The following is a 12,045-nucleotide window of genomic DNA, read 5'->3' on the forward strand; positions in this document are numbered from 1 at the left end:
GAAAAATTTTTTTCAGGCCCCCCAGCAAGGGCGGACAGGCTAAACAGGGCCGACGAGGGGGGGGAAGCAGGGCCCCAGGTCCCCTTCCGGACCGCCGGGCCCCGGTAATTTGTACTGGCTCCTCCCCACCCCCTCGTCGGCCCTAGTTGCACTTTCATGATAAAGAGATTGCACTAAAGTACTTTGTATGAGGTGAATTAAAAATACTATTTCTTTTGTTTATCATTTTTACAGTGCAAATATTCATAATAAAAATAATAATATAAAGTGAGCACTGTACACTTCGTATTCTGTGTTTTAATTGAAATCAATATATTTGAAAATGTAGAAAAATATCCAAAATATTTAATAAATTTCAATTGGTATTCTAGTGTTTAACTGTATGATTAAAACTGTGATTAATCGTGATTAATTTTTAAAATTGCAATGAATTTTTTCAAGTTAGTCGTGTGAGTTAACTGTGATTAATCAACAGCCCTATTAAGGCATATTAAACATATTTTTCTGTCTTTTAATGCAATTTAACAGCAAGAAACAAAGGGAAGCTGACACCATGTGAGCAATCAGCTCTTATCAGGCCACCCTCAAGTGATCCCCAGAATAGTTTGAAAACCTCTTGCAATTAGCTTCTCTAGCATTATGATTGATTTTAATTTGTTTAATTTAATTTGTTCATATTACTGAAGCCAGCCTGTAGTGTAATACTATGAACTCTTATCCACCAGTCAATGATCTGGCAGTGAGGCCTTGATTTTTAGTACAGGGGGAAAGGTCCTAATACAGTGCAAACTTTGTGTTTGACCAAACTGAGCCTCACAAAGTGCTGACATTACTGTCTAGCAGAAAGGCAACTGAAATAAGCAGAAAACATATCTGTAAACGTAAGTGTCGACATTATTTTGTTTGAAATTTGAATCTATGTAGTGTAATGTGATAAAGTATAAATTGATTCAGTTAAATTATTTTTATTCTTGTATTTGATTGCTTTAATTTAAAAAACAAACTGAGTTTGTAAACTAGTGAAATGGAATTGTTGTAACAAGAGACACATTGCAAACTCAAAGTATTGGAGTATCTGTTTTTTATGGTAAACATATAAAGATGTAGAAACCTAACAATATGGAACAAACGTCCTAGTATAGTTAGAATACTTTTACTTTATTTCTAAAGAAATGATTAAACTTTAACTATCAGGTATACTGTAAAATAATTTTGCTAATCTTTTCACTGTTAGCTTGTAGTTTACATGAAGCATAGGCAATGTGACTAATGTAAATATAATCTGATCTATTGCATGTATTTAAACTATTTTAATAGGTTTCTGATATCTGAATTTTGGGGGGCTACTTTGAAAACCAAGAAATGGGATCATCATCTTTACAAATCTCTGCATTGCTTCTGGCTTTGGCGGGGCTCATCATTTTACTTGTTGCAACTGTGTCCAACAAATGGAAAATTTCCAGCACTGCAACAGCAGTTATTACTGCAAACTGGATTTACGAAGGCCTCTGGATGAACTGTGCAGCTACTGCCTTGGGTTCGGTTCAGTGCAAGAAATTTTTCTCCTTGCTGAGTTTAGACAGTAAGTGTATGGTTTACGTACATAAAATACTAGGGTGCAATTTACCTCCCCTTTTGGGTACGGGATTAGACAAGTTAGGGGACAGAATTCACTATGGACAGGCCAACCCAGCCCCTTTATGGCCACTACAGTAGCCTATGATCTAGAGTAGCAGCAGCCCCTCTTCTAGCTCCCCACCCCCCCTGTTGCTGTGGAACCATGGTTCCGCTCTTTCTTCAGCTGCATGCATGGAGACCCTGCAGTGCACAGAGAATGGTGCTCCTGTGCATCCAGTCTACCTGTAGTATAAATATCCTAGCTCTTTGCATGGAAGTGAATTTCACCCTTACAGTTCGGAAAAAATACAATCTCCAATAGTTTACTTAGTTTTTGTTCTTAATTATAAACATATCACATCTGAATGTTTTTGAGATGTTCATTCATATGTTGGCTTGGGATATAATTTTGCTGGTACTCCAGAACTTTGTGTCATAATCAGATCACTCAAATTTTTTTTCTATTTGTCAGAGTAAACATTATTTTCAAGAAGGAACACACGTACTAATTCCATTGTATGGATCGACCTAGAAAAAAAATCTTGACTTTAAATATCTAACTTCAGATTGACAGAATTGTTTACTTGAAACTAGGATTTGCTGAAAGTAATTTCATTTCTGGTTAGTGCCACATATCAAAGTGCTCCTAGAATTTTGACTACTCAAAGGTGACAGTTTCAGTATGAACAAATTTAAAAATGTTTCTGAGTGTACAACTATTTAGGACAAAACATGATAGTGTGAGAATTTAGCACCAACTGTAGCAACAGAAGAATTGTTACATCTAGGGATTGAAAAATACTCTGGTTTGAATTATTCTGGGTTTTCAGTATTCCTTCCTGGAGCCAGTTCCAAAAACCCCTGCTAGACTGAAGGCATGGTGAAGGACTGACATACTTATAAGTTCTTACCTCACAAACAATTATAAATACAGTAGAAACAATTGCTGTATACTATTGAAAGGTTGGCACTTTGTGGCTGTTCTGTGGGATACAGCTGTGTTCAATTGGTTAGCACAAGATGAGATATTGCCTTTTTAATACTACAATGTTCCGATTACCCTCTTTTCCCTACTTCTTGAATCCTCCAGCCACTGTATTAGTTTCTTACTTGAAAGGTACAAGCCAATGTTTTATTCCACCTGAAAGTGGAAAAAAATGAGGCAAAGGTGCCTTATTGGTGGAATAGTACAAAGTTTTCAGGATCAGTAAAGCTTTCTGAGCACAATATGTTCACTGACATCAGACCATAGAACTAGTCTGGCGTCCTGCTTCCTGTAGTGCCCAATGCCTGATGCTTTTGAAAACAAAATGATCCTCTTCTGTAATACATCTAGCCAACACAGTCAATAGCATAGGAATTCTTCATAACTAGCTTATCCCATCTTTAAATAAAATGTTGGATTTTTACTAGGAATTGCATTTACTACAAATTTCTGCATTTAGTACTTGCACTTACACCGCTACCTCGATATAACGCGACCCGATATAACACGAATTCGGATATAACGCGGTAAAGCAGTGCTCCGGGGGGGGGCGGGGCTGCGCACTCCGGTGGATCAAAGCAAGTTCAATATAACGCGGTAAGATTTTTTGGCTCCTGAGGACAGCGTTATATCGAGGTAGAGGTGTACTTGGGATTTCTTATATGGCTGTGACATCACTGGCAGCCAGCTAGAAAGCTCCATCTGTGCTTAAAGTTTCAGGAAATCTCAATGCATTTGTAACATATTTTGGAATAATTTTCAGTAATCATCTGCCTGCATAGACCACTTGTAATGGAAAGTATCTAGGGTGAGAACTAATAGTTCAGCATTTTCTTCCTGCACCTGTTTGATTTTCAGTTCCTCTCCCTTTTCATGTGAGGAAATGTACTTTAACAGATAAGAGCTATAAAGGTGACTTCTGCTCTTCTTCCGTTACCGTGTTAGTGACCACCATACAAATCTGTTGTTGCTCAGTAAATTGGATGTTTGTGTGATTTAGAAGGAATTTTTTGTGACCTTTTAATAATTGTCCTTGATCCCACCCCAATCCTTTGTACATTTTTAAACGTTAAAGTTCCTCAGTATTCAGCTTATATTTTTCATGATTGTACAGAGCTATTTATTTGGGTCTAAATATAGTGAGCAGTATGCAGTATTTTGTTTCTTTGTTCTATTTGCTTGATGTGTAGAAATGTTAAAAGATAGTTTGAGTTGCTGATAAATATCTGTTGTTGTAAAACTTGTATAGACTTCAGGGGCTCAGACTAAGGATTAAAAATTCTTGATTTGCAATACAAATTTTTGGAGGTACATTAAGCCTAATGCTTCAGATTTTAAACCAACCTCTAACTATTAGAGATTAGGATTAGACCTCATGTGGGGCAAGGGAAGGCTGATTATCCTATATCTGTATACTGTGGGATTTTTTACACCTTGCTCTGTGTTACTGTCAGAGATTGTCTGGTTTGAAAACTTGCTCTGGAAGGAAACTCCTCAATGACAATCTCAATATGGGAGTAAGCTTCTACTGTTTTAGTTAGTTTAAAATACTTAATAAAAGAAGGAAAGGCTTCATTCCACTTGACAAAGATAAAACTACCTGAAATGCTAAGAAACCCAGAGATGTCAAAATGTGTTTATTAGATGTCTAATAAGATGTGCCTTGTCTACATGTCTGTGGGTATATTATACCATTTAATTAACATCTGAAATTGCCCTTTTACAAGAGGCAAAGGGACATGCCCAAACATGTCCCACTCTCACCCAAACTGTAACAATATGAAAGTGCTAGCAGACACTTTCAGGCAGCATGCTATTTCCTGGGGAAACTGTTTGGAAGTGACATCTGTTGAGGATCTGTCTAAGAGGCCATGAGCCACAATAAAGCTGGAGTTTGTTAATTAACCCTGTGTCAGAATGAGATCTTATATGGCAGATGATCCAGACACAATAAAGCGTAAAACATGGTGGCAGTCATAATAAAGTCCTAGACAGAAGGAGACACCACTGAGAGTGTGATGCTGGCAGACCAGATGCTAGCTCATGCCAAGGCCCAGGGCTTCACTGAACACTTACAAATACATATCTGGAAACCAGTCTGGCTTACCTGTGGGTTAGTATAGTTACACTAGATATTAATATAAGAATGTGTTTAGATTTTATGGAATGCCTGTAGGATGCTACATATATTAATCCTACTTATAATATCTGTATCCCATGGCATAAAGTTATATTGAGTGTTTGTATTTTAAACATCTGTAATTGTGCAACTCATTAAACAGGAAAAGAAGCATTAATTAAGGTAAAGTGCTTGACCTGTATACAAGAAGGCAAATGAAACATTGTGCAGCATCATAGGACAGAGACTTTGTTGATTGCATTCCTCACTCCCTCCAGGAAGGGGAGTCCTGCACATGAATTTACCCCATCAGCTTGGATTCTGGGTTGAAAGGAGGATAAAAATCCATGATCAGGAGAATCTGGGTCTCGTTATGCTGTCTGGACTGTTGAGGGGCAAAGATTCCTAAGCATAAGCAAGAGATCCCCATGCTGGTTGGCATGGGTCAGCCCTAAAGAACATATAGAGCTGCTTATTATAGAAGCTTATACTACCTTTTAAAATTGAAGACTAACACATTCGTGTATGTTTCCTGTTTTAACCTTATACATTACTCTCTGATTTCTTTTCTTAGTTAATAAATCTTTAGTTAGTTTAATACAGTATTGGCTACAGGTGTGTCTTTGGTTTGAGATCTGAGTACAGCTGACCTGGAGTAAGTGACTGGTCCTTTAGGACTGGGAGTAACCTGAATATTGATGTGATTTTTTAGGTGTAAAGTGACCATCTATAACATGGTCCAGCTTGCCTGGGTGGCAAGATAGACTAGAATACCCCAGGGGGACTGTCTGTTGTAGTGCTGTAGGAGTTCATGTTTGTTACTGGGTTGGTGAAATCTAGTGATAGAATATACCGCAAGTTGGGGTTTCTGACCTGCTTTTTAATAGTCTGCCCTGAGGTTGGCACTCAGTCATGAGCCACTCATTTCAACGTGACAGAGAGCTGCACTGTGTAGAGCAGAATACTTCTGTGAGTACACAGTTTGTTTTACAAGACAAGGCTGATAACAGAAAATGGAGGAGCTGAAACCTCGAGGGACATTAAACTTGCAAGCTAAGCATTTAGCTCCTGCATGGAAGAGCTAGAAAGAGGAATTTAATCTCTATATAGATATTGCTATGGCAGCTAAAGAGGATGCTGTGAAAATAAAACTGTTTTGTTACCAGATTGTAGAAAGGGAGAGAGAGAGAATTCAGACTCTGTGCATGGAAATTCCCCAACTTCAACACACCTTAGTAATGAGCTGTTTTGATACTCACTGTAACTCTAGGAAAAATGAAACTGTGGAAAGATGTAATTTCTTTTCTTGGGATCAAGCAGCTGGGGAGGCTATAGCACTGATTTAAAAGTGCTAGCAGCCAGCTGCAATTTTGGAAATATTAAAGACTCATTGATAAAAGACCAGATAATATGTGGGATATGAGACTCACAAGTACAAGAGTGGTTGCTGAGGGTAGCTGACTTAACTTTGGGGAAAAGCTTGGAGGTACATAGGGATGCCGAGCTATCCAGAAAGGGGATTAGAATTCTGGAAGGCAGTCAGCAGAAACTGTCCATGCAATACATAAAAAGAAATCAAAACCAGATATAACATCAGTAGGTGACAGCAGTACAGACACATGCAAATACTGTGGGAGAAAACGTATAATACAGAAAGAAAAGTGTCCGGCTTATGAGAAAAAAATGCCATATCTGTGAGAAATTTAATCATTTTGCAGCCGAGTGTTTGTCCAGAAAAAAGAAAATCAAATCCAAGGTACAGACAGTAACTGAAGAGAGCAACAGTGACTAGGAGGACATTTTGTGGGTGGCTGAAGAGCTGTAAACAGTGCAGAAAGACACTAGTAAGTACCAGAAACAAGGCCCCGCCTTTACCCCATGTCAGCTTGAGCCCTGAGCACTTGACTCCCACCCCCATCCACTGGAGCCCTGAGTGCTCACCCCCCGCAGCCAGAGGAGCCCTGGTCAAACCACCCGGGCCACCAGCCGGCCCCGGTGCTGGGCTGCCTGCCGCCCCCAGCGCTGGGTCAGCCTTAGTGCCAGCCGCCAGCACTGGGCTGGGCACCGGTTGGGGGAGACGGTGGAGCTTGGGCGGGGCCCGGGCTTGGCTTAGGGGAGGCTAGCTTCCCCTGGCCTATTATACCCACTGCCCATGCAGAAAAAGTTACATGCAGCCATGTTACTTGGGAAGGAAGTGGTACAATTTCAATTAGATAGTGGCACAAGTTTTAAAATTATCCAGATCGGTCTGGTAAAACCAGACATATGGTTGGAGGGGACCAATCAGCTGTTAACAGTGTAAAACCATACCACATTAAAGCCCATGGGGAAATGTAAAATTAAATTAAGAAATCCAAGGAACAAAATGAAATACTGACTGGACTTTGTGGTCATGGATGATGAGACAGCAATATCACTTCTGGGCATCAAGACTGTCCAAGCCATGAACCTAATAAAAGTTCCAGAACATAATGAAAGTGGATAGCAGGGTGACTGAAGATACCTTGGATGGTATTACCTGGGACCAGGAGATGACACAGAGGGAATATAGAGATGTGTTTCAGAGAGACAGAGGGCTAGATGGAGACTGACACCCAAATAGAGACTGACACCCAATGCTTAATTTGTGCCAGGGCTAATTTGTGCAAAGGCTTGCCAGGGCTGAGCCCTGGAATCTCTTGGCTTGGCTGTTCATAGCCCTGGCACCTCTGGGCTTGCCACGTCAGTTATGAAAGTAAAAAAAATTGTTTGAGCCCCATTACCTAATTGCTTGAGCCCCGGCACCTCTTTCATTACAAATTAAGCACCGCTGACACTAGTGTGAAGCCAGTTAAATTACCAAAAATAAAAGTACCGATTGCATTACTACAGTTGCTGAAAGAGGAACTACAGAGCCTACAGACTCATGGAATTATACAGCCTGTAGAGAAGAGTACAAACTGGATAAGCAGTCTTGTGGTGGTCAGAAGACCATCTGGAAACTGAGGGCAAGTCTACACTATGTGCTACATTGGCAGAGCTGCACCGATGCAGGTGCGCTGCTGTAGCACATCTGGTGAAGACACACTGTGCTGCCAGGAGAGCGCTCTACTACCAGCATAATTATTCCATGTCTGTGAGAGGTGGAAGCTATGTTGGCAAAAGAGTCTCCCGCCAACATAGCGCTGCTGTGGACAGCACTTAAGTCTATGTAACTTGTGTCACTCATGGGGGTGTCTTTTTCATACTCCTGAGCTATGTAAGTTACATCAACTTAAACAGTAGTGTAGATCAGCCCTGAGAATATGCATAGACTCAAAGCCTTTAAACAAGTTTTGAAATAGCACCATTTCCTTCTGCGTACAATTGAGGAGGTACTACCAGATCTGTCTAAAGTGAGACATTTTACAGTACGTGATGTAGAATCCAAGCTTACTTGACAACCTGCGCAACTCCATTTGGGCAATACCAGTGGTATGGTATGCCAAGAATGCCAATGGGAATCATTCCAGAGCAGATTGACCCAAGCATGACGGGAATCCAGCAATAGCAGACAATGTGCTGCTAGTAGGAGAGGGTGACACTCCAGAATAAGCACAATGAGATCATGACTACAAATTACTACAGTTTTTACAGAGATGAAGAGAAAAAAATATTAAATTGAACTTAGACAAGCTCAGGTTGAGAGTAACCGAGGTGCCATATATTGGACATTTGTTGACCCCCAAAGGCCTAAAAATAGACCCAAAGACAGTGAGGGCAATTAGAGAAATTCCAAGACCCAGCGATGTTAAAGGAGTACAAAGATTTCTGGGAATGGTCAATTATTTAGCAAAGTTTTGCAACCATCTCTCTGAGAGCTTGGAGATCCTGAGGCAGCTGACAAGTTGAGACACCCTATGGGAGTGTACGGACCAACGTGAGCAAGCATTCCAGAAAGTAAAAGATGATTGGGAAGACTCCCATTTTGAAATATTACAATGCAGAGGAACACCTGCTGCTGCAATGTGATGCATCCAAGTCAAGTCTAGGGGTTACCAGGCTGCAAGGGGGGGGAATCTGGTGCATTCAAAAGCAAAGCATTGTACGTGACAGAGAAGGGCTGTGCTCAAATTGAAAAAGAGTTAGCAATTCTCTTTGGAATGGAAAAATTTCACCGGTACACATACGTGGACATACAGTCTGACCATAAACCTCTCAAAAGCATTTGGAGAAAGACATTACTGAGGGCTTGTCTACACTTAGAGTAATGCAGTGGAGCAGCTGCAGCACTGTAGCACATAGTGAAGACACTACATACACCAATGGGAGAGCTTCTCCTATCACTGTAGGTACTTCATCTTCCCGACAGGTGGTAGCTATGTTGACAGAAGAGCTCTCCCATCAACATAGCACTGTCTACACTAGGGGTTGTGGCAGTATGTTAGTAGAACTATGTCACTCAGGGGTGTGGATTTTGTGAGCGATATAGTTCTACTAACATTAGTTGATAGTGTACACCAAGTCTCAGTGCACCAAAAAGCTTACAATGGATGATGATGCAACTGCAGAGCTACCACATAAAGATCAAGTATTGCCCTGGCAGAAATTTGGTGTTGGTGGACACCTTGAGCTGTGCATACCTGCCAGAACCCAGCAAGGAGGGGTCCGTAGAGGCAGAGGTGGAGACAGTAAATATGGTACAGTATTTATCTATCTCGGAAGATAGACTGAGAAAGATACTGAGAGGTACGGAGCAAGACAGAATGCTAGAGACATTGAAACTCATGATCTTACAAGGATGGCCAGCAACAACAGACCAAGTACCTAAAGAGGTAACACCATTCTTTCAGATAAGAGACGAGTTGTGCATACAGAATGGCATTATGTTTTTGGGAGAAAGAGCGGTTATTCCAGCAGCTTTTTCGAATGAAATTTTCACATCTGGGTATTGAAGGTTGCTTAAGGCGAGCCAGAGAGACTGTATACTGGCCAGGAATGAATGAGCAGTTATGAATGGTCATGGAAAAGTGATGTATGCAGATCTTGGGAAGACACAACAAAGCATAAAACACAAACTACCCTCTCAAGCACATGTTTGAAGAGATAAGTCTTGCACTGTGCTCTAAAGGTTAAGGTTCAGATCTCTGAGCATCAAGGAAAGCAAAATGACTCAAGGCCCTTTCATTAAACACAAGTGATCACTGCCGCTAATATAAAAAGTGCCTAACTGAATTCAGCTGTGCCAGAGATGTGTGAGGAGAGGTAGTCTGTCAGGTAGTGAGGATCAAAGCCAATGTAGGGATAAATGACCCTGAAGTTCTCCCCCTTCTTTTTTGGCAAAAACAGCAAGTTCTTCAAAAGGGATATAAGTACTGCTATAATATGCTGATCTAAAGTACCATCACTTTAAAATTGCAGAGACCCCCTGAGGCAGAAGTGCAGGATTTGGTAGGATTCTCTTGAGAAGTGAAATTGTTGCCACAATTTTTGACCCATACCTTACGAGGAGCAAATCCTCATGGCCATCTCAGAGCTTTAAGATTGCCTTTCAAGTGCAAAGGCACAGGTGAGCACAGCAAATACTGCAAGAAGGCATTTAGGGTATGTCCACACAACAATTAAATACCCGCAGCTAGCCTGTGTCAGCTGATTTAGTCTACAACGCAGTTTTACAACCCATTAGCCCAACCTCCACAAGCCCAAGTCAGCTGACATGGGCCAGCCACGGGTGTTTAATTGCTGTGCAGACATACCCTTAGAGTCCCAAATCTGCTCTTGTCTAAGTCAACAGCAAAACTCCCATTGATTTTTATGGTAGCAGAAACAGGCATATAGTGTTCTAACATCCCTTTGCAACCAAACCCACCCTTCTACAGCCTAGCCACAAAATGGCCGGAGAGGTTTGACGAGCAAATCTAAAAGAGCAGACGCATCTGGTTTACTAAGAATTTGTGGCACTTGTGATGTCCTTTTGGGAGTCTGTATGTAAATTTTACATAATGCCATCACTTTATAACTGTATTATATCAAGTTGCATATCTATATAATTCTAACACAACATAAGGATCTAGTTCAGGGATCGGCAACCTTTGGCACGCGGCTTGCCAGGGTAAGCACCCTGGTGGGCCAGGCCAGTTTGTTTACCTGCCGCGTCCGCAGGTTCAGCCGATCGCGGCTCCCCCTGGCCGCGGTTCGCCGCTCCAGGCCAATGGGGGCTGCGGGAAGCGGCGGCCAGCACATCCCTTGGCCCGTGCCGCTTCCCACAGCCCCCATTGGCCTGGAGCGGCGAACCGCAGCTGGGGGAGCCGCGATCGGCCGAACCTGCGGACGCGGCAGGTAAACAAACCGGCCTGGACCGCCAGGGTGCTTACCCTGGCGAGCCGCGTGCCAAAGGTTGCCGATCCCTAATCTAGTTTGTAAAGAAATTTTGCTTTCTTTTCAAGGTGAGGTAGAAGCAGTTTACCACCTGTAAAAGATGGTTAACCCTATTGGTATTTGCAAGCAGTTTAAGTTACTAAAGTCATTAAGTGCCAGTGCACATTTCTTCTGTGGAGCTAGCCTGGGATATGATTATACCCTTAGTCACTAGAACTCTAAAAAAATAACAACCTGTGACAAACTGAAACTTTTAATAAATTGATATTGCTATCCATATAACTGTTTTCAAATTGTGATTCAATCCTCCTGAGGCTTTGTCTTATTTTGCTGTGATTCCATGAAACTTGTGTTGTCATACTTTCATTTTCCAGTGTGAGTGGGATGCGGTTTCATGAGGATATATCACTTTAACTAGAGATCAATAGTCTGTAAAATATTAATGTTTACCTTTTATCCACAAACTTAACATCCTTTGAAATACTCAATATAGTAATACAGTAGCTGTCTATCTTAACTAAAATATATTTTATGATGGGATGATTTATTGTTGTGCATAATAAAGTTCCAAAAGTACGTAAAGTGCTGTGTGTACAAAACAAAGTTCCTGCTGTTGAATTTACAATCCAATTTTGTCTTAAAGCAAATAATATAAGAACACTAAACTTTCAAAGCAGCAATAAAATTCCAAGTAATAGTAGCCTTATGTAAACCTGTGATTGATAAAAATAAGATAGAGATTTATGAACATCACAAAAATTTACCAGTCTCAAACACTTCACAAGAGGAGTGATAGTCAGAACACTGGTTAGACTTTCTGACTCTGGATGCATGATGGGCTCACTCTGTAACTTTTAATCACAAAAAATGTTAAATAGAATTTGTAAGTTTATCAAACTATTTCAATTAATATCTTTCCCATAAATTGCTCCCAGATATTACAGTCATGCACAAAAAGCCTTATCACTCTGTGGGTTGAGCAAAGAGC

At 40.9% G+C, this 12,045-nt stretch overlaps 1 protein-coding gene across 1 annotated transcript in view; it reads left to right on the top strand.

Moving 5' to 3' along the window:
- The first annotated feature begins 1,362 nt into the window (after nt 1–1,362).
- The window catches only part of LOC135883892 (claudin-19-like), a 29,736-nt gene continuing 19,053 nt past the window's right edge, over nt 1,363–12,045 (top strand). The window contains exon 1 of the mRNA XM_065411159.1: nt 1,363–1,582. Coding sequence (XP_065267231.1) covers nt 1,363–1,582 — 220 coding nt within the window. The remainder of the gene's footprint in view (nt 1,583–12,045) is intronic.

The sequence above is a fragment of the Emys orbicularis genome, chromosome 9 (assembly GCF_028017835.1).
Source record: "Emys orbicularis isolate rEmyOrb1 chromosome 9, rEmyOrb1.hap1, whole genome shotgun sequence".
Taxonomy (NCBI): Eukaryota; Metazoa; Chordata; order Testudines; family Emydidae; genus Emys; species Emys orbicularis.